The following is a 22,574-nucleotide window of genomic DNA, read 5'->3' as shown; positions in this document are numbered from 1 at the left end:
TCTCACCCTTTCCATCTTCTGTTTTATGGATCAAATTATTACATTCTAAATCTCATGCTATAATTACTCTACTGTCCTTACATAAAAAAAATATGTATTTATTAATTTCTTTTACTAAATACTATTCTCTTTCCAATCCAATCCAAACAGGCTTTATTCGACATGTAGTCATAAAAGCACATTACAAAAAACATTTAGGTAGACATACTAAAAATGTCGAAACTGGGTTATAAAATAAACCTGCTGGTGGATAAATTAGTCAAAAACTAGTATTTAAACGAATAAAAAATACAAATTTCATATAACTCACTTCAATTTACTAAAAATGATAAAAATCTAATCCAAATAAAACTAGAACAGTTTTGGTAGCATAGAAACAGTTGCCATGTTATTTTAATCGAAACAGGCTTAACATATTGCTCAAAGCTGATTTACCCTGGTAGTGCCTTCAGCCTTATTATCCATGTCCACACTAGGTATTTTGAAAATGCCTTTGTGATAAGAGGCAAAGTGCTGGTGCGTATTAGTACAGACTGGGACACAGCCTAATGCAAGTAATTACCGCAGGATTTCTATTGAACAGCACAGACTGGGACACAGCCTCATGCAAGTGATTACAGAAGGTATTGACTTGAGGTTTATGGAACTTATGAGAATTTGAGTGGTATTTCCGACTCTTCGTGTATTACTTGTAATGATCTAACACTTGGTTTTACTCAAGATTTTGTTAGAGAGGATTCTCCTCTGTTGTACCAAGATCTCTCTGGCGTTTAATCACCCGTTCACTATACCAAGATCGGGTGAAGATTTTTTGTATCTTGGATTATTGTGACCGACTTAGACCAACGACTCCGTATATTTATAGATCGCACAATACAATTTACAAGCCCTGACGAAGTACCATCAGTACGAAACACGTTGGCTGATGCTGAAGTATTTTTTTTTAAAAGAGATTCCGAACAATAAAGTATTTCCAAAGACTTCTGGAGACCGATTGAACTTTATTTACTTTGCTGTGCACCGTCCTTTTTGAAAAAACATTGGTATCTGTGGAAATAGTGGAGCTAAAGTGTGGCAAGCTCCGGACATGTGTTGCACTATTCTTGGATGAACTTATGAGAACTTAGGAACCGAGGGTAAGCTACACTGTTCTTCGTTGTAAAAGAGCATATGAGCGACTGTTTCTCGGTGGATCCCACATGCCGGGCACATTGTATGGCTTAATGGAGACTACCTAGAAGTGAAAGATCTCAGGGGCAGTGAACCTGCCCTCAGCTGAAAATACAATTTTCTGTCCAGTGGTTTGGAAATAGTGTCCCAGTAAGTTTCGAGTCTAGGAATAAGTTTAGATTCCAAAAAGATTCCTGCCAAGGAAGCAGAATCAGTATTGCGCAAAGCATTATGGGTGACCCTTTCCCAATACTTCTGTTTTAAGATCTTTTTAGATTCTCCCATAGCGTTTACATGCCTAAATCTACTAGAATATTTCTAACTCCCCTTAGCCAACCAATTTTATGAAAGCCGTCAGATTTTATTACATCAAGAAAACACGCAGCATATGATGGCAGTTCCGGGTTGTCCACAGCCTGCGCCAGTATAAGATAGGGCGCAGTTTGGCAACTTCAGAAATGGGATTTCTGCCAAGATCATATCTTAACTGCTTTAATGGGGTACTTTGGGGGAGAGTAGTGATACTGCGCAGGAACTTATTTTCAGAAACAATTAAGCTAGATAGATTCTCGAACCCCCAGAGTTCAGCGCCATTGAGGGCAGAGCTGACAACTTTCGAATCATAGACTTGGAGCACTGTTCTGATTGGTTTTGTTAATGACCTTTTATGTTCAGTGCTTAGTGCTCCCGAGAGTTGTCGATGCTTTAATGCGGCTATATCGGTATGGTATTTCCACTTTAAGTCCTTCTCAACATGCATCCCCAGGTAAGTGAAAGGCCTAACCTGTTTTAGTGGTTCTTTGTTCATTAAGATTTTACCTTTAAAATTTCTGTGCAGGTTAAAAGCCATGAATTTCGTTTTTGCCACATTAACTTCAAGTTCTTCGAGCAGAGCAGAAATCTTCAAAAATTACTAAGGCTTGCTGGAGGCCACTAGGAGTCTTTGAGATAATTAATGTGTCATCCGCGAACATTAAAATCGGGATTTTGGCACCTGCTAATGTAGGGGCATCCATGTTCACTGGCAGCAAGCGGTCTACTATTCTGTTGATATACAAAGAGAATACGGTGGGAGCCATAGCACAACCCTGACACACCCCTCGTTCAACTGGAAATTGGCTAGTCACCCTACCCTGAACATCCCAGCGAATTCTAGCATGTTTACCCTCGTGTAACCTCATTATGAGGGTTAGCAGGTCTTTAGAGAGATCTAATTCGTTCAGTGCCGCCTACAAACTAGAACGAGGAACAAGGTCAAATGCTGCTCTTAAATTGACAAAGGCAGCATAAAGGCTGCCTTTTCCCATGCCACTGTCTTCCAATGAAAAAGAATAAAACAGAAGACTTGATCGATGGTATTAGTATATTTTGGGAAGCCTGCCTGGAAGGGGACAATATGCTGCTCTCTTCGATCCAAGCTTGGATTTTGATCAGGATCAGCCTACCAACTACCTTTTGAATCATATCTATCAGGTTGATCGGTCTGTAGTTCCCTGGGAGTGATTTGTCTCCTTTTTTGTATACAGGGATTATTTCAGCCCCTTTCCAGAAGTCTGGTAGGGGAACACCCTGAGCCATAGCGTTGGCCATCAATAAAATGTATCTAACCTATCTTGCTTTATCATGAAGGAACACATCGGCGGGAACGCCATCAGGGCCCGGCGCTCTACCTCCTGCCCCTGCACCAAGAGCTAATGAAACATTGTTACTATCAAAGGCCTCATCCTGGTAATATACATAACTAGGATCTTCCCTACGGTTCTCTAATGGGCTGCAGGCATATTGGGGTTTGAAGTAATCAACCCAATCTTCCTGCGAGACATTGTTTTGTGGTTGGTCAGGTTGACCCCTTCTGCTCCATTTAATAATGTTCCAGAATAATTTACTATTACTCTGAGAGCTGGCTTCTTTAAGGTCCTGCTATCTACGCTCATCCCATAGGCGTTTGGCTTTATGGATGGCACTTTTATATTCTTGCCTGGCAGTACGGACAATAACCATTTCCCCACCCCTAATTGCATTACCAAGGGAAGTTCTTGCATGCCTACATTCTTTATTATACCAACGGAAGGATTTCAGGTCAGCTAGTTTCTTGGGTCTAGAGGGCTTGACAAAATTGGATCTCGTGCGAGTAAAAAAAGACGTCATGCACCTGTGTTACCTGCCCCAAGTCCCCTCTAGAAGACAGGATCTGCTCAATCTCTAATGAAGTACAATCAACATCATTGGTGATGGTTCTCAGAATCTCAGGATTTTCAATTATATGTGACCATTTAAGCCATCTGATGTCGTTGGTGGGAACAACGTCATGGGCATGAGATACCAACTCCCCATCGTACAACTGATCAGGCTTCCATCAGCCATGGGTAACACACAAGGGATTATGGTCACTTTCAAGGCGGTCCGTTACCACCATATCATCAATGGTATGCCAACATTTCACACTAGAGAGAATGTAGTCTATCCTACTTTGGCTGTACCCATTATTAAACGTATTCGCCCCGAGCCTGTCTTGGGGCATCCTACCGTTAAGGGCCCTAAGCCCCTTTTCAAGACAGATGGTGTTAATCTGAATGACCGCTTCTGTCCATTTTTTTACTGGGTCAAGTTCTAATTTTGGGACTCCCCATTGGGTCTCTTTCATAGTACATTCTATATTTCATGTACAATCCTTTATATAATTCTTCTTCTATTTCTTCCTTATGGTAACTTGCATAATAATAGACTTTTGTGAACTTAAAATGCTAAATGATATTTCAATGTTTTTGTGTTCATTATACATTTTTCTTAATAAAAAATTACGGAAAAAAAGAAATATTTAAAACAGTAGTCAAATGAAATCTGTATCTTATCCCAAACAAAAGTTACAGAATTAGCATTTTAACTTTCATTTAGCTTGTGGAACAAGCCACAGTCATCTAAAAAGGGGGATTGCTTTTGGGGGCCAGTTACTAAAACATGGCAATCTTCACTTCTTATCTATTCCACTTTTAAACACCAGGCATCCTGCTGTGTGTGCTACAAGGCCTAATTAGTAGTAACATACTTAATATTTCAAAGTAGGGTTCCTTCCTGTCAAAATGGGTTCTTTGACAGGTTTGCCTGTAGGTTTAAAAACTGCAGCAGTCAGGCTAACATGTAAGCCTGACTCTATGTGTTCCTTCTTAATATACTTGGTGGCACAACATTTTGTGCAATCCACAGTGCCATTTAACTCTCCTTGCCATTGGTATATTTTCTTGCATTAAATTACCTTACTGAAAAGTTAATCATGTCAATTTGGGATTAGGCAATGTTACAATGTTTAAAGGGTCAGAGTACATACATTGGGTATTGGACTCCAGTGTGCAGAGTTCAAAATCCAGCAACACCAGACAACAACAAAATGAGAGCGACAATGCAGAAATCACTGAAGTACATTTAAAAATTCACCTCATATTGCTTGAGGTGCTGATCCCCTGGGCGCACATGGATTGTGAGGACAAATCAACCGAGAGGTGATCCCTGGTGTAGACACCACTCATGAAGATGATTCCACTGAACCAACTTTAAATTTCAGATTAGGGCTGAAAAGAAAGAATTGAATACAAGTCCAGGCAGTACTAGACAACCTTGCCAAGTTCTTCAACCTATTCTGCAGTATTCCGTGGCCCATCATGTCATCTGCATGGGAAAGGTCATTGAATATTAAGCCTATTTTTTTGTCTTCATTATTGGAGAGGAGGATAGCGTCTCTGATGTTGGCTATTGTGGATTCTTTACCACTGTTAGTCTTGAATCCTGACTAGTGATCATGGAATAGGTGGTTCGGATCCGTATGCTTGCAGAAGTGAAGTGGTAATATTACAGATATGAGTTAGCGGCAAACAACCTGATCACACGTTTCTAAAGAGAAAAAGTATGGTGGGGGAAGTCCCAGCATTCATCCAGTATTCCAAGAACTGTAATAACCTATTTCATTTAACAGAGTAACTATCTTGAACAAACATGGACGAAGGAAAACAAGTGATGTTAAAACTACATACAGCTTCCCTATTATGAGGGAATAAGAGATAGGATGTTTTATGGGTATTCTTGAACCAATGGAAGGGATAGTCAAAGTACAGTCAAGGAAGGTACAGTCTATGGAAGGTAGAGTAAGCATGGAATCAAGGTATGTAAATCAGGATTATATTGAGATATCAGAATTATTATGAGGATATCAGAGAAAAATATTAAAATGTATCAATTGTGCTTTCCAGTTTTTGATACAAGAGACGCAGAGAACAGCAGACTCTCAAAAGAACACTACACTGAATGTGGAATATTACCAGTATGCTGTACTCACCAGATCCTTGGCATTCAGAGACACATCATCCCACCAAGGGGACACAAAGTCATAATCACAGTTCAGAATTCTCCTGAACATATATTGATCTCCCCGTTCATCATAAAATGGTTCAAATCCGCAAAGCCTATAGAGAATAAAGACAGAAAAATTTAAAAGGGTTTCAATTGTGCTTGATTAGAATTCTTGTAGCGTACAGATTGAAACACAACACCAATAAAACTGCTACCATGCTATTCTTTTTATTAGTTCATTTTTGTAAATACACAAAATCCAATGTAGACCGTGGGCAGAAATGAGATGTATGCTGCTTAATGTATATTGGTTTTGATGGCTAACAATTACTTTGTTATGATGCATGTATTTATACAGTGACAAATCAACACATCACGACATTTAGTCACTAAAATGCTGATTATAGAAGAATTCACATCAGACATCCTTTGACTCTTTCTATTGACTGCGCAGGTTTGAGTTTTTGTCTCACGTTTGGTCCCTCCACTGTCTCCTGCTTGCTCTTAAAGGACAGAAGGAAAGACATGAAGTGGAAACTAAAAACATAAAGAAGATTATTAAAAATCAATGTCCTCACCAGGGAGTGATTTTCGCAATATTTTCACCCTGATGGAGTTGTAGCCGGCTCATCTCTGTGGTTTTTCTTAGCCCGCAAATACAGGTAATCACCAGGCTGGTGGTAAGTACTTGCCAGTTTTGAACATGGTGAATCAAGATGTCAGGATAACTATGTTACAAGTTTAAGGCAGCAGACTAAAGAAAATACACTACTATTCATGATAAATAACCCAAGCCCTGTTTAAACAATCTGCACAAAACGCTTCAAAAAAGTTCACGAGCACTTGGAAACATTTTGTGCAGACGGTAGGGACATGGACATCCCTGAAGATGGCCGCTCTTGGAAGTGATCTGGCCAAATTGCAGGGAAAGTGTGCCATACCATGACCTCGGGCAGCATGCAACTCTGATCCTGAATGCGGGAGAAGTCACTCACCAGACACGTGTCTGTGCCACAGAGGTTGCCATTCTGCAAACATGGAGACTGGACCCACCACAGTGGGCAGTGTAGCATGGCTGGGAAATGAGGAGCCGACAAGTGGTGATTACTGCTGAATTCGAGGATGCCGCGGATGCCCTGCATGTCAGCGATGGTTTCAGGAATAGCCGTGCTCTGCTAACTTACTGCAGTCTTTCTCTCCCAACGTATTCTGGTGTGAAATTAACTTATGAAGAAACGCCGCACATGAGTAAGAGGTGACGTTAAGCGTATTATCACATCTCAGCCACTGTCAAGCAACTGTCACTACATAGTACAGTCACCTCAGGGAGGCTGCCATGGAACCTTGATGACCTTAAGGTTCTGATGGCAGGAGCCAATCCCCACTACCTTTGTTTCTGGTCCTGGGCCAATCCCCAGAGACAACGGACCAGCAAATGCTTCACTCCCGAGGCAGGATACCACAGCTGGTCCCTGGTGATAGCACTGAATGGTGATGGAGTGCGTAGTCTCAGACAATAGGTTTGTTATTGAACTCAGTGAGGGGACAAACCTGTGCACATGCCTCCAAAACCACTAGTGAAAGCCCATGAGCAATTGTGTTTTCTGAGGCGGAGTTGGGGGCAAGCAGAAACAGTGGTAAAGACAAGGTCTGAGCTGGGCATGGTGGAAGTCACACTGAGCACATGATGGTAGAATTGGCCATGATTAAATCATGTATAGGTGAGGTGAGGGACAATAAGGCTGCAACGACATCTAACGTCAAAACTATGCAAGCTGAACTTGCATGGTTGCAGGCAAAGTCAGATGTGACGGATTGCCAATTGGCAGAAGAAGAGCCAGTACTGAACTGTATCAATAATAGCACTGGATGCGGGCCAGAAACATCGCACATTTATCAAAAGTTAGTTAACCTAGAAGACAGAAGCAGCTGTAAATGGTAGGCATCATTGGAGGATCTGAGGCCCTGGAATTAGTGGACATGTTGACGTTTATGGCAACGTTTTTCCAGGATGTTTCCTGGTGTTACTTTCACGACCTGGTGAAATTTCACAGGCTCTGCTCAGGAGGCAAAAAAACAAGAATATACCACGACATCTCATTCCATTTTTTGGTCATCACTGACATGCCAGGCAGGGGAATGGCCTGGCCAAGAAGAATAATGGGCCTATTTTGGCAATGGCATGTCGGTAGTCCTGGAATTCCCTTCCCTCCGTGAGGACGCAAGCTCATGGAGGGAAGGGAACTCCACGCCCGCCGACACGCCATTGCCAAAATAGGCTGGTTTCTTATTTACCCCAAACCGGAGAAGCTTGTACTCTAAATTCCGGACCAATTGACTATAGCACACAACTTAAAATCAAGTGTGGTAGAAGAAGGGCACTATACAGGTACCATTGATGTACTACACAGTCCGCCCGTGGGTTTCCGCAGACTCTTAATGAGATTGCGGATGTATACTGGTACAGATATGTATGGACGAAATCAGTACCAGCATAGGGGTCGATTAGGATCGCGGACGGACTTGCGTCCGTCCGCGACCCCAGAGCAGGAGGGAACCTCCGCATGGCATGCGGAGTTCCCTCCTGTGCAATTAGGATGTGACCGCCACCCTGGCGGTCACATCCTCTATTTTTAACATTGCCGCGGGTGCAGCTTCAAGCTGCACCCGCGGCAATGTTAAAAATGCACGCATTGCATTTGCATGCAGAAAGAGGCAGGCACCGCGCGGTGCCTGCCGCTTTCTGCATGCAAATGCAGGGGGGTACCATAGGTACCCCCCATGTGCACCCCCCACCCCCCCTTCACCTAGGGGGCCCGCAACGGGCCCCCGCAGTGAAGTTCCGTATGCTTTTCCGCGGTGGAAAACCTGCAGCGGAAAAGCATACTTTACTGGCCATCCTAATATGGTGGACGGTGTCTGGAAGACACCGTCACCATATTAGAGCTTTTCCGCCGCGGTTGTAATCCGACCGCGGCGGAAAAGCTGCGGACGGAAACCAGGACCCACCAGCCATCCTAATCTGGCGGTGGGTCTTTGGTCAGTCCGCTGCGGATTTTCCGCATCCTCGGGGCCGGCGGTGGCTTCCGCCGGCCCCGTAGATGCGGAAAATCCACAATCATAATGACCCCCTAAGTGTTGGGACTCGTGTTCTGTCCTATCGGGCGAGAGCAATTGAGATCTGACGGATATTATCGCCATGTACAATTAATTCCCTAGCCTTCAATAACATCAGTCTTTCATCTAGATATACCCCAACCGTTCAACTTATTTCTGTTGCATAGGTGGTCCTGAAGAAGGTGGTCAAAAAATTGTCAATACCCACCGAAATGTGCGTTGACCTGTTTGTCAAATACCTGGCCAACAATACTGTCACAAAGACTGTAACACATCTGTCTTTTGGGTGACCATATAGTGTATGCGATCTTGGGAGGGTAGGATATGATTTGTGGTAGGATTGAGCATGTATGTGGATGTGAGAGGCTAGTATGAAAGTATGGTCAAATTGTAGGAGTTATTGAAATTCTCATGAATGACAAGGCTCATGTTGATTTAAAAAAAATGAAATTGTGGAATATTCATGTAAAAGAAATATGAAAAAAGTTATGGATACAATGAATGGTTTTTAACTCTCTTTTGATACAAACAATACAAAAATGATTTATGAATAAAATACTGTTGGAAACCGAGGCAGTATCTGTTAGGCCTGCACAAATAACATGTCTACATTTGTCTTTAACTGGGAACCAAACACCCCATTGTAGCGCTTGACTCTCAGAGGGTATCTTTGTAGAGCAGTCTAAGGCTTACTCAAGGGAGATGGTGTGGGCTAGTAATCGCCATTTACCAGTAAGCAGAAATAACACTCCATAATTGATTGTCCAGTCTCTACTTTGCTTTATAAAAGGAAGAGTACATTTATTAAACACACACACTACTCAATACTATGCACCAATTTACAAATATACATAAGCTGTTGGAATAACTTTGGGACATTGCATAACATTTCCACACCTCCCGCAGAAGGTGTGGGGTCTAGTACCACCACTAGTATGTATGCACATCATATTTCCCCCCAATGCAGTGGGTTGAACATAACCTGGAGTGAGGGCCTTGCCCACGGGCACCATCTCAGTGGCGATCCACCCTATTATCTCAACAAGCATTTGAAACGGGCAGACCTGCCCTGGTGACACATAACCTTGACTGAGCATCTCATACTGACCATACAGTATACACCTCTACATCTTAGTCGCTAACAGTCTGGGTTGTTCTTCACCTAACTCAGTAGCAAGAATACATGTTTGGGCATCACTTAGAATGACAGTACTCATCATAGCTGATAACATTTATAATGCATTGCATTTAAAGCCCATAAAAGGCATCATAGTAATAATCACAGGATTAACCATGTACAGCCAGACACCCTAGCAGGCACGCCCAGCAACACTACCCCACTGTGCTTATGACTTCACATTATATATGTACTTCACATTACACATGTGTCTTTCAGTCCCTCAAATACAAATAACATTGGTAAATGTGCTTCTCTTGCAATTGCGTCCCTGCACCTTCAGGGGATGCCCTTTTCCAAACCTCCCCACTTCAACCCTTCCTACCTTGGTGAAGTCCCTAACACACCCCCAGCTGTAGAACAAACGTTCCAGCTTCAGAATGCTGATGACTGCTGACTGAGCCCTTGAGGGGTTATTTCTTTTAACTCCCCCAGAGGCTTAGGGAGGGACTTCTCCTTGTACTGGGGGAGTCTGTGTTGCTCCTGCAGCTCCTCCTGCACATTGGCACACATTTGGCAGTGAACCCATCCTCCTGGGGTCACCATGTGTCCACAACTGGCCCTTTTTCCCTGAAGCCCTTCACGAGTACTGCAGGGCATTATGGGGCGCTTTCACCCTGTCTTCTTGCATATTATAGCAGCGGCTGTCCTGCTGCTCCGGGGAGAGCCGCGATGCGCTGATGGCAGTCTCCCGCCGAGTTGGATCCTCTCTGGGGGCCTGAAGAACCGGGTTTTAGAACCCAGCAGCAACAGGGAAAACGCTCGAAGTCTTCGGATTCCCCTGCCTCGGCAAACAGAGACATGGGACACTTCTCGATGACGTCAAAGACCAAAGTTTATTGGCTGCAACCAGTAACAGAGATCTACGAAGCACAACACGGGTGGTTCGATAGAGACTGCACAATTTCAATGAGCGGAGCATGGTCTTTTATGCCAAAAATCACATTCCAAAGTAGCATTGATTACATACAAACTAACCAATGACAGTGTGACATTTCAAAAGTAGCGCATGACGACAATCCCATTTTCCGTTGTCCAGCCCACCAGAAATGACCAAGCACATTCCAATATCCTGTTGGATCAGGCCGGACAAACCCATCATAAAACCTCAAACCAAATCAGTGACTATGTCGTAAAGGAAGGAGCAGGAACAGATGAGAAGTGAGATAGAAAGTTGGTGCAGTGTACTGTAAACTCAGCAATGTCCTGCTCTTTGATCTTTATCTGACCAGCTGCTTAACAAGGAACTGACTCAGCCAGGTCAGCCTCGGGCAAGGGAGTCAGTTCGGCCAGGTCATTCAGGAATCAGTTAAGGTGTACGTGTCCCAAGAACTCGCTCGGCCGCAGTCATCGGCCTATGTGAGGGCAACCACACAAAATGGCTGCCGTCCACAAAATGGAACCCGAGGGTTCAAACGAAATCCCTGAATACGCAGTGTTCTCATTGATCGATTAAGATGAAAACACTCGTACACACCGCACTCGTGATTTGCAGTCCGCTGACACCAAAATCATCTATTTCCGACGACCTTTATTGAACGGGTTCGGAACCACCGAACCACAGACCCTCAAACTAGGGAACTACAGACCCTCCTTTTGCCCTTACATAGGCAGTAAACCCAAACCCATGTCAATCTGAATCTAGGTCTGTCTTCATCAGATCATCAATATGTTGCTGTAGCATCATCCTAGTACTTAGTACCTCTCTCTGGACAGGTCTCCTCGCACACGAAGTAGCACAGAGGCCACAAATAGCGGGAGCACACAGTACACAGAGACAGAACAGGAAAAGGATAGCTAAGACCATCCCAATGACCATCAGAATCTTCCATCCCCACGTGGATATCAATCCCCAAAACCATCCCATCAACGACCAATCTCCTTTATCTATATGTACAGAATCGGAGATCTTATGTAACTTGGCCTGGAAGACTGACGGCGCGTTGTCTGGAATGAAAACGCAGCAGCTCGATTGAATCAGTTTACATACTCCACCTCGGTCTGCAAGTATGATGTCAAGAGCAACTCTATTCTGAAGTGTCATAAGTCGATCCGACTGGAGCTCAGCAGTCAAGTTACTAAGGGCACCAGCAGTTTCGACTATGGTGGACTCAACACCTCTCTCCAACTGGCACATGTTCCTGCTGTTAGCCATCGGTCCCCAGAACGGCAGAAAACCCTTACAGAAATCTCGCAACTCTTGCCCTGCGGTATCTTCCTGACTGAAGACACCTCTAGCAACTCTCGTCTTATGGTAATCTGCCGCAGCTGTAAAAGTGGGGGGCAACAGGAAAGAAACAAAACATGTGCCCGAAAAGTCAGGGGCAACCATGTATATGCTTTGTCGTAGCAAACAAAATGAGTACCCTTAGCTGCTAGAAACGCTGGGGAAGTCTGAGACGTGAATACATAAGTCTCAGTGCAGACACTCTTCCCTAACTGAGCTTTCGGATTCTTGCCATTACCCTGCAGACAATACCGACCCTGATGGGGCACTATCCAAATCGGTGGAGAACTTTTCGCTCGCTGGTTAACACTCAGACTAACTCCATATCCAATAACGTCCCAACCACTATATGGTTGTTTCTCATCTTTCGGAATAGTCTCAACTGCATTAGTCCCTTTAACCATGTCGACTATGCCTCTAGCTAAAGCACTATTCTTCGGATTGTCTTTCGGTGAACGTAGGGGATAGACACTATGGGCATAGATGAACATCGTTCTATATGCCCAAATAGAACCATTAAGGCTGAAAGGCAAAAACAAGGACGGAATACCTTTACCGGTCGTATGGGGCATTAGGCCACAAATCCAACAATTTGTAGTGTTCATAACTAGCTGGTGTTGGTGCAAAAGTTGAATAAAGGAATTATTGGCAAATTCCAGTCTTCTAACTACTTCATGTTCGGGCAGAGGGTGAAAAGAATGAGAAGACATAGTAGGTGGAGGTGTAGGTTGCACAGTGGGATTCTGGGAATAAATGTCACTTTAAAAGAGAATGTCACATAACCAATTAAAAATATCATTAAACTCAGTAGCATAAATAAGCACAATATTAAAAATCTTTTTCGGGTCATTAGTTTGTATATCTTGCTCTTAAAGCTTATTGTCTCTACAGGTCTCTCCAACTCGAAGAACTCCATCCTCACTAAATATGCTGCTCGCGGTGGTAGGGTGTTCTATGCTAAGGAATGCCTCTGTCAGCCCAGGGCAACTCCCTTAGGCCAACCAGAAACCGTCGACCTATTGTCTCAGGCTTGCACTCCAAAGACTTGTCAACCGCGACCCTACAGCTGAACCCGGATGGCGGTTCGAAAAACAAAAATAAGTAGTTCCTCGGAGGAGAGTTAACCTGCAAACACAAAAATCATAAAAACTCCATTTATTTTTATTTGTCCATGACTCTCGGTCGCAAATTATAGCGGTCTTTTCCAGGCAATGTCTGTTCTCTAAACAGGAGTTCAGGCTCAGTAGTGTCCAATCGATTCGAAGGAGGCACAGCTTCTTGCAGAAGATCGTCACTTTCTTTCTCAGTGTTCGTTCCAATCAAACGGGCATCGCTAAATGGCAAAAAACGTGGCACAGTTTCAGTCTCAGAGTCTGGAAGTCCCTTCTGGACCCACCGGTCGTACGGTAAGGGCAACGGAGCCCGTTTGCAGTGTACGCCGTGGATCCAGTTTTTCTTGCCTTGCACTCGAACTGCGGAACGTGTAGATAGTAAAACCAGGTGTGGTCTTGTCTAGCGGGGCTGCTCGTTCTTGCTCCGCTGAAAATTCTTCACAAATACCCAGGCACCGGGTTCAATGGCGTGACCTGGATCTTCAGAAGCCTGTGGTAGACTATTGTGAACCTGTTGGTGTAAGACACGCAGTTTAGCCGTCAGTTCGTACAAGTAATCAAGCAACACAGGGTGTTCAAGCTCACTAAACTTTGTTGGTCTTGGCACGCCCCAAATATTCGCCGGGCGGCCAAACACAACCTCATACGGACTCAAACCCATTCGTGACTGCACAGTCATTCTTGTGGACAGAAGGGCTAAGGGCAAAGCATCTGGCCATTGCAAACCAGAGCTCGATTGAATTTTGGCCAATTTTAATTTCAAAGTGCCATTATAGCACTCGACTAAACCAGCTGATTGGGGGTGATTTGCAGCGTGGACCTTCTGCCTTATTCCTAATCCCTCACATACTCTCCCTTCATCACTTGGCCCACAAATTCACTCCCATCGTCACTCCAGATCATTCTCGGCAAACCAAACCTAGGGAAAACCTCTATGATAAGGGCTTTCGCTGTGGACAAGGCAGTATTGTCCTTCAATGGGTAAGCTTCCACCCATCTAGAAAAGGAGCAAACAACCACCAACACATATTTCAGGTTGTTGCACCTCTCCATGTGGATGAAATCTAGCTGCAAAGCCTCGAACGGATACGTAGGAGGAGCAAAATGACCAGCTGGGGTTGGAGTTCCCTTACCAGGATTGTACATCAAACACACCATACAGTTGTTAACCAGATTCTCTGCACATTTGGGAATTCCTGCATTCTGCCAAACCGGGGCCAACAACTTGCAAATCCCTTTCACGCTAATATGTGCCATCCCATGAGCCATCGTAACAACTGGAAGCACATACGCGTCGGGCAACAACCATCTTTGATGCTCAGACAAATCAGTCCAACAACCATTCGAGTCCAATCTACCCTTACTTTCTCTCCATTCATTCAACTCATTCTCTGTAGCTTCAGCTTGGATGGATTTCACACTCTCAATCGTATCTTCACACATACTTTTCTCTGGAACCCATCTCGCCGGCCCTGCAACATACATTCGACTCATCACATTTCTTGCAGTTTCTTTCGCAACTTCATCCGCAAACGCATTTCCGTGACGAACATCATCCGTGACTTTCTTATGGGCACTGCATTTCACAATCGCTACTTGCAATGGCAAAGTAAGTGATTCAAGGAGTTCATTCACCAACTGGCCATGCTGGATCTTCGTCCCATGCGAAGTCAGGAACCCACGTTCTCGCCACAAACGTCCAAAACTATGAGCCACACCAAACGCATACTGGCTGTCAGTGTACACATTCACTCGTTTTCCTTTCGCCAACACACATGCTCTCGTTAATGCAATCAACTCTGCTGCTTGCCCTGAATTATGTGGGATACGTGCAGCTTCAACAATCGTATGCAAAGTCGTAACAGCATATGCCGCAGTCGTATCACCATTCGGCAGCTTGAAGCACGAACCATCAACCCACAAAGTACCATCACACTCTGGAAGAGGAGTATCCCTAAGGTCTATCCTCCCTTTCGTTTCTTCCTCAGTTCTAAGGAAACAATCATGCTGTTCTTCAACATTATCTGTCTCAGCTGAAATCGGCAACAACGTGGCTGGATTCAACGTGTTGCATCTCTTAATATGCACATGACTCGCTAACAAGGTTAATTCGTAACCCGACAACCGAGCACTAGTTAAATGCTGTGCCTTGGTACGATTCAACAAAGTATCCACTACATGTGGAACCATCACAATCAGTGTATTATCCATAACCAAACCAGCAGACTGTCGAATCGAAACAGCCGCTGCTGCTGTAGCTCTCAGACAACTCGGCAACGCTCTTGCTACCGGATCTAAGGTCGACGAAAAATAAGCACATGGACGCTGCTTATCGCCAAACTGTTGAGTCAACACTGACAATGCACATCCCTCTCTCTCGTGGACATACAATGTGAAAGGCTTACTGTAGTCGGGAGTACCCAACACAGGAGCCGAACATAACGCATTGCATAATTCTGAAAAGCTCTTCTGACATTCGTCAGTCCAAGGAATAGGATTTGGAGTATCCTGAACGGTAAGAGCTATCAAAGGCTTCGCTAACAACGAGAAATTAGGGATCTGTGGTAAATATATTTTACCGTATCATTTTTCCATATAATAAAGACATAAGGATAGCTCAATCAAATGAGAGGCAGAGTCCGTGGTATCTGAGTCATACGGGCTTTAATGAAATGCTTCGAAGCATGGGACATCGGGTTCCATCACCACTCAGGTTCAGGAAGGGACATTCAACATTTTATTAACATCACACATTATATATAGTATAACAGTATACTTATAGTGAATACAGTAGGCGTAACAGGTGAAAAGGGAGATAAGAACACATGTGCGTAACAGGAGGCGTGTAAAAAGGCGTACACATGGGCGTGTATTTGACATGTCAGAGAATCGTCACAAGAAACGTCACAAGTGGGTGGATACATAGAGAAAGTTTGCAGAATCAGCAGAAACCTATGACCTGGATGCGCGCGCAACTGAGCATGACGTGTAACTAGGGAGAGCTGGGGCTTTGACTTTTGCACAAGTAGAGGAGACTAATGTCTGGGGTGTCAGAACGACCTGTACATACAGCATATCTGATATCGTATGTTTTGAGGATGTAGTGTCTGGAGTAAAAGGTCTCTCGGGCAGAGGCCGTTCATCACTGAATGCGAGTGCGTGCATATGGATCTTCATGTAGGGTGCGGGGGCCATGGGCCTACCATGGTAACGGGAGCAGTAAATTACTTGCATGGAGACAGGAAGGCAGGGCCCTTTGCTCTGCAGGCGGGAATATGTTTACCTATTTCACTAGACTGGAATGTGTTTTCGAGGAGGCTGAGCAGATAACTTGTAGGTAAAACAACGTCTTGGCAAGCAGACCAGGCCGAGCCGGGCACTGCTCGTCTGAGCAGGAAGTAAGGCAGAGGTCAGGGATGCATACCTAAACGGCAGCTTTCAGAGGCAGAAAAGAACTTGGAGCCTTGATTAAGGGTCTGACTCGACTAGGCCAGAAAACATGAAGAAAACGTGAAAGTGTACCATGTAAAGACGTTGGCACCATAGGCCTAGAAGCCTAATTAACAGGATTTTCATGCATGACTAGATAGCTGACATGTTAACGTTGGACGCAAATTTATTTGCGTCTTTCTAGCATGAACAGGAAAGAAGTTACACGACATACAAGGAACATGGTGCAGGAATAGGGTGCAAGTGGGGGACACATTGGCTACCTAAAAATGTTCTATTACCTCATTCCCTCCTTGGCCCCTACTACACCCTTTAGGATATATCTATATTCATGAGACCATCTATCTGTTCATATAACATCATTTGTTCATCTTTTATTATTCGGGAACGGGAACTTGGACCTGGAATACAAGCTGTGGCGCACAAGCCGCAAATCGCTGGCCCACATTGCAGACAAAGACAACAACTGAATAGGATAAGCAGTATTATTCCTAGAAATGATAGCCATTTCCATCCCCAGGCGGATATCACACTCCAGAGCCAACCGGACCAAGTCCAGGAGCCTGGATTCTGGTGTATCAGGTGAGCAATTTCGTGAAGCCGTGTTATGGCCTTATACACGGACGGCGCGTTATTAGGAATAAACACGCAGCAACTAGATCCGATGACTCTACAAGCCCCGCCCCTATCGGCTAGAATGACGTCAAGGACAAGGCGATTTTGAAGAACTACAAGTCTCATAGCAGATTGTTCTTCGGTCAGATTACCTAGGGCAGAAGTAGTCTCATTCACTACTGCTTCAAGAGTTCTGGTCAATCTACGTATTAATTTACTGTTTTGGATGGGACCTATGAAGAAAAAGAGTCCTTTATTGAAATCTGTATATTGCTCCAATGTTATCTCAGTCTGATCGACAATTGGGGACTTGATCTCCCTTCTATGTCTAACATTCACAAGGCGTGAATTCCGATGATAATCAGGTGGGGCTAGAAAAACAGGTGGTAATAGGAACGCAATGTAACACGTCCCATCCCAATCAGGGGGCAGATGTACATAAGCGGTGTGACCACAAATGAAATAAGAATGGCGAGAGGCTTTAAACGTAGATTTTCCTTTGTCACTGAATTCGACCACAATTTTACAATCACTGTGTCCTAGATGTATTGAACCCTTCTTTCTAACACATAATTCGCCTTTCACTGGCAAAACTGTTATAAACGGTAAGTTCGAATTAGTCTCGGACTGGACGTTCAGGATCATGAGATTGAGGGAAAAGTTACTTAATTCATACACTTCATTTTCTAGGTCGGTCCCTTTCCTTTGGGGTAGACCGTCTGCGTCTGGGAAACATGCTTTATTCATAACGGTATTCAGGTTCCCCCATATCCAATTGCCTTGGGAAACTTTGGACTCACTGTCTAAGGAAGACATTAAAGCAAACCATGCTCCACATGAGCCATTATGTGTAAACGGGTAGGGAAAGAGGGGCAGAGCTCCCTTGTATTTCTGATAAGGTGGGAGTCGGCCACATACCCAGCAATTGGTGGCATTGCTGGTCTGGTGAGTGTGGCGTAACATACGAATGAATGTATTGTTGCGCATTGCTAACCGATAGGACAGTTCGTGGGGGGGCAGGTCGCTGAAAGTGTGCTCTACAGTGTCATTAGAGGAAGCATGTACATGAGAATCAAGAGGGAAAAAAACATGTAGCATTACACTTATGCATATGATCGTAAGACTCAGAAGAAACATGAAAATTAATGCAATGATGCATCGACTGCGCACATTTTTACAATATTGTTCTCTTTTCTTGATACGCCTATCTCTCTGACTACTTGGGTCTATCTTATACATGTCAGAAACCTGTCTAACCGCTTCACCCGAGGGGGACTTAAACAATTAAACGCTGTCTGACTTACTAGACCTCAACTTGGCACGATACTCCTGTTGGGGAGTTTTTTCTAACAGGGGAAGTTTAGAGTCAGTGTCCAAAAGGGGGCAGTCCTTAATCGAAGTCTCTGGACACAGTCCGTGAACTTTTTTAATATGACTGGAATGCAGCCATCCCTTGCGACCTTCCAGCTTTACAGCGGTCCTCGTCGTCATCAACACCAACTTTGGCTGTTTCCACCTCGGCTCCAGCGGACTTGATCTGTCGAAATTCCTGACGAATACAAACTCTCCCGGAAGGATTTCATGCGGTTTGACTTGGGTGTTGTCCGGGAAGGCAGCCGCAACCTGTGAACGACAAGATTGTAGTGCAGACATCAAGGAAGCTAGGTAATCTGTCAACATATTACTATCGACATCGGTTATTTTGCGAGGCATAGGCGTACCCCACATATTGGGAGGCCGCCCGAAGACCACCTCATAAGGAGATAGTCCGGTTCTGGAATGAGCAACCATGCGCATATAGAATAGGGCAACTGGCAAGGCTACTATCCAATCTACACCTTTTTCTGCACAGACTTTGGCTAATCGTGTTTTCAGAGTTTGATTGTGCCTCTCAACGAGACCTGCTGCTTCGGGGTGTCGTACGCAGTGGAACTTCCACTGGTAACCTAACAGGAGTGATACCTGTTTCATAAGCTCGGACGAGAATGGCTGTCCATTATCAGAGTACACGACACGGGGCAAGCCGTATCGCGGGAATCATTCACGAACCAACTGCTTGGCAGTGGTCGCGGCAGTGTAATCTGGGACTGGATATGCTTCTGTCCATCGGGAAAGGGCACATACAACTACGAGGACATATTTAAAACCTCTACATCGGTCCATCTGGATATAATCCATCTGGAGGACTTCAAAAGGATGGTCAGGAGGATGAAATCCTCCTTGTTCCACGGGAACACCTTTGCCTGGATTGAACTGACAACAGATCATGCAGGTACGCACTTTTTGTCTTGCTGCTGCTCGTAAATGCTTATTGAACCATAGATTTTGAATACTGTCTAACATGGCTTTTTCTCCTAAGTGTGCTGGACTATGTGCTGTGTTAATGATTACTTGAACCATAGAGTCGGGGAGGAACCATGTGGCTCTTCCCTTCGTCATCCATCCCTGATCTGTCTGGATCCCTCCTTGTTCAGTCCATTTCTTGATTTCATCTGGGGTTGCATGTGTCTGTATGTCGAGTACATCTAGTGTGGGATCCTTCACTGTCACACAATGTGTCTGTGATGATACTTCAGTCTTCGTCGTGTCCGTTGGAATGTCTATTTGAGTCTGGGCTGTGAGTTCGATCTGCCAGGTCGTTACCCTGGGAAATGGTGTCGGTGACTTTCGTGTGTGCTTTGCACTTCATGATGGCAATAGATGCAGGTAAGTGGATTGCTTCTAACAGAGCTTGAATGAGGGGACCGTGCTGTATCTTGGCGCCATGAGAAGTCAAAAAACCTCTTTCTTGCCAGAGGATACCGAAGTCCTGAACAACTCCGAATGCATACTGTGAATCTGTATATATATTTACTTTCAGGTTCTTGGCTCGGATACAGGCTCGAGTCAGAGCAATGAGTTCTGCTGCTTGAGCAGACAAGGTGTCAATACAATGTGTTTCTATGACTTCCGTTTCAGTGGTCACTGCATAGGCGGCCACTAACTCTCCTGTGCTTGTTCTCATACATGAACCATCCACGTAAAGTGTCAGGTCTGGGTCGGGTAATGCAATGTCTGTCAAGTCTTGTCTGGGTTTCGTTACAGTATTGATGACTTCTATGCAGTCATGTGGTGTTGGGTCAATTGTGCTCGAGGGTAACAATGTGGCAGGGTTTAATGTATTGCATCGTCTGATTTCTATGTGTGGCTGGAACAACGTTAGTTCGTAACCTGTCAGTCTTGCTATAGTCAAGTGCTGAGTCTGGGTTCGGTTCAGGAGAACTTCCACTGAGTGTGGAACTTGTACTGTCAGGGGATGTCCTAACACTATAGAATCACTTTGTCTGATTGCTAAAGCTGTCGCTGCAACTGATTTGAGGCACTCAGGCAGAGCCTGGGCTACTGGATCCAATGTACTAGAAAAATAAGCACAAGGCTTGTGGTGTCCTGCTTGATCTTGTGTGAGTACAGATAATGCTGTGCCATCGCGTTCTGTGACAAAAAGTGTAAAAGATTTACTATAACATGGTGTCGCTAAAACAGGTGCTTGACATAAGGCTTTCTTTAATTCGTCAAAAGCTTGTGTGTGTTCCTGAGTCCAAGGGAGGACAGTCGAAGTCGCTGCCTCCTGTGTTGTCAACTGTATGAGTGGTTTAGCTAGATATGCATACTGAGGAATCCATTGTCTGCAGTACGAGGTGAGGCCAATGAAGGCCCGTACCTCTTTCTGTGTTTTGGGCTGTGGCAGATGTGCAATTAACTGGATGCGATCTGGTGTCAGCTGTCTCCCCCATTTGGACAACAAGTGCCCAAGGTATACCACTTGCTGGGTACAGAATTGTAGCTTCGAAGGGGACACCTTATGCCCCTTTTCGGCCAAGAAATTCAAGACAGTCAGTGACGCGCGTTCGCAATCACGTTCGGTCCGTGCAGTGATCAACAAATCATCAACGTATTGCAGCAGAGCAGTGTCAGCAGGCATGTGAATACTGTCTAGTTGTCGTTTCAGGGCTTGACTATAAATACTGGGACTTTCCGTGAATCCTTGAGGTGCATGTGCAAATTTGAAGCTTCGGCCATTTAGGGAGAATCCGAATAAATACTGGCTTTCCGGATGAATGGGGACACTAAAAAAGGCGTTCTTGAGGTCAATTACAGTGAAGAACGCTGCTTCTGAATCAATGGCAGTCAATAGCGATGAAATATCTGGGACTACTGGGTACTGTGGAATAATGCATTTATTCAGTTCTCGGAGATCAATCACCAATCGGTAGACTGGTGGTGCATTTGGGTCAGTTCGTTTAAGAATTGGAATGATTGGAGAATTACATACATTGGAGTCAGTTTCTACAACTACTCCTTGAGCAATCAGTTCGTCAATAATTTTCAGTAAGGCTATTACAGCCTCAGGTGGCAATTTGTATTGTAGGATTCGAGGTAGTACAACTCCTTGCTTGAGTGTAACACGATAAGGTGTAATATGCATACAACCTACATCAGTTGGACCTTGTGCCCATAAATGCGCTGGTACGTTTTGCAATCTTGGATCAAAATCTCTCAACACATAATGACCTTTGAAGTCACATAAAAATAATCTCACTCCTTCCGGAGAACAACATATTACAGCTCCTAATGCTTTCAACGTTTTAATACCAAGCAGATTTTCTGGACATGCTTTCGTAAGTAACAAGTCTGTAGTACGGGACAATGGACCAACTGCAAGGGGAACTGGCTTCGACACTTCGTTAACAATAGGCTTTCCTGAAAAACCCAGGGAAACATTCTGTGAGCCTGAGAGGGGTGCCCCTGGAACCTCGTCATGACTGATGGTAGTTCTGCTCGCCCCTGTGTCAATCAAAAACTTTCTGTCTTTCCCTAATACCTTACTATGTACATAGGGACCATCTTGATCTACAGGAACCTCGATAAGAGGCAAGCCAACCTCCCTCTCTAGGCTGTTTCATGAGTACTGCTGGTAATCGGGGTAATCTGACTGTGCATACTGGTACATTTGCTGTGTGACATGTTGCGTGGCAGCAATAGGTTGGGGTTGGGGTACAGCAACTGTTTGCTGTGTATTCTGTGGAGGTTGCACGTTCTGTGGAATATGCTGTGGAACGTGTTCTTGTCTGGGAGGACGCGGTCTCTCTTTCGTTTTGCCTGTAGCAATATTGTAGCTGGAGCTGCATCATCTAAATAAGAGGAAAGGAAAATGTCTGCTGCGGTCTGTTTATGACGGAGTTTAGTCGGGACTAATGGTGGTGGCAAGTTACGGGGTGATTCCGGGGTTGCCATAGGCAGGCCCTCGGCAAGAACTGGATACAGTCCTGTAATAAGTGCATTTCTTTGTCTGTCTTGTTGTTCTATTCTGACTCGTTCTCCTTCT

The 22,574-nt window shown here is 44.5% G+C and overlaps 1 protein-coding gene across 2 annotated transcripts in view; it reads right to left on the bottom strand.

Annotated features, from left to right (window-relative positions):
* CAMK4 (calcium/calmodulin dependent protein kinase IV) overlaps window positions 1-22,574 on the bottom strand; it is a 1,210,775-nt gene that overhangs the window by 54,693 nt on the left and 1,133,508 nt on the right. For both annotated transcript variants that reach the window (XM_086961011.1, XM_086961012.1), the window contains exon 9: window positions 5,498-5,624. In XM_086961011.1, coding sequence (XP_086817137.1) covers window positions 5,498-5,624 — 127 coding nt within the window. The remainder of the gene's footprint in view (window positions 1-5,497; window positions 5,625-22,574) is intronic.

This window comes from Lissotriton vulgaris, chromosome 3_1, assembly GCF_964263255.1.
Source record: "Lissotriton vulgaris chromosome 3_1, aLisVul1.2, whole genome shotgun sequence".
Classification (NCBI taxonomy): Eukaryota; Metazoa; Chordata; class Amphibia; order Caudata; family Salamandridae; genus Lissotriton; species Lissotriton vulgaris.
Note: the sequence above shows the minus strand (reverse complement) of the source record. Positions and strands in the feature narration are given on the sequence as shown.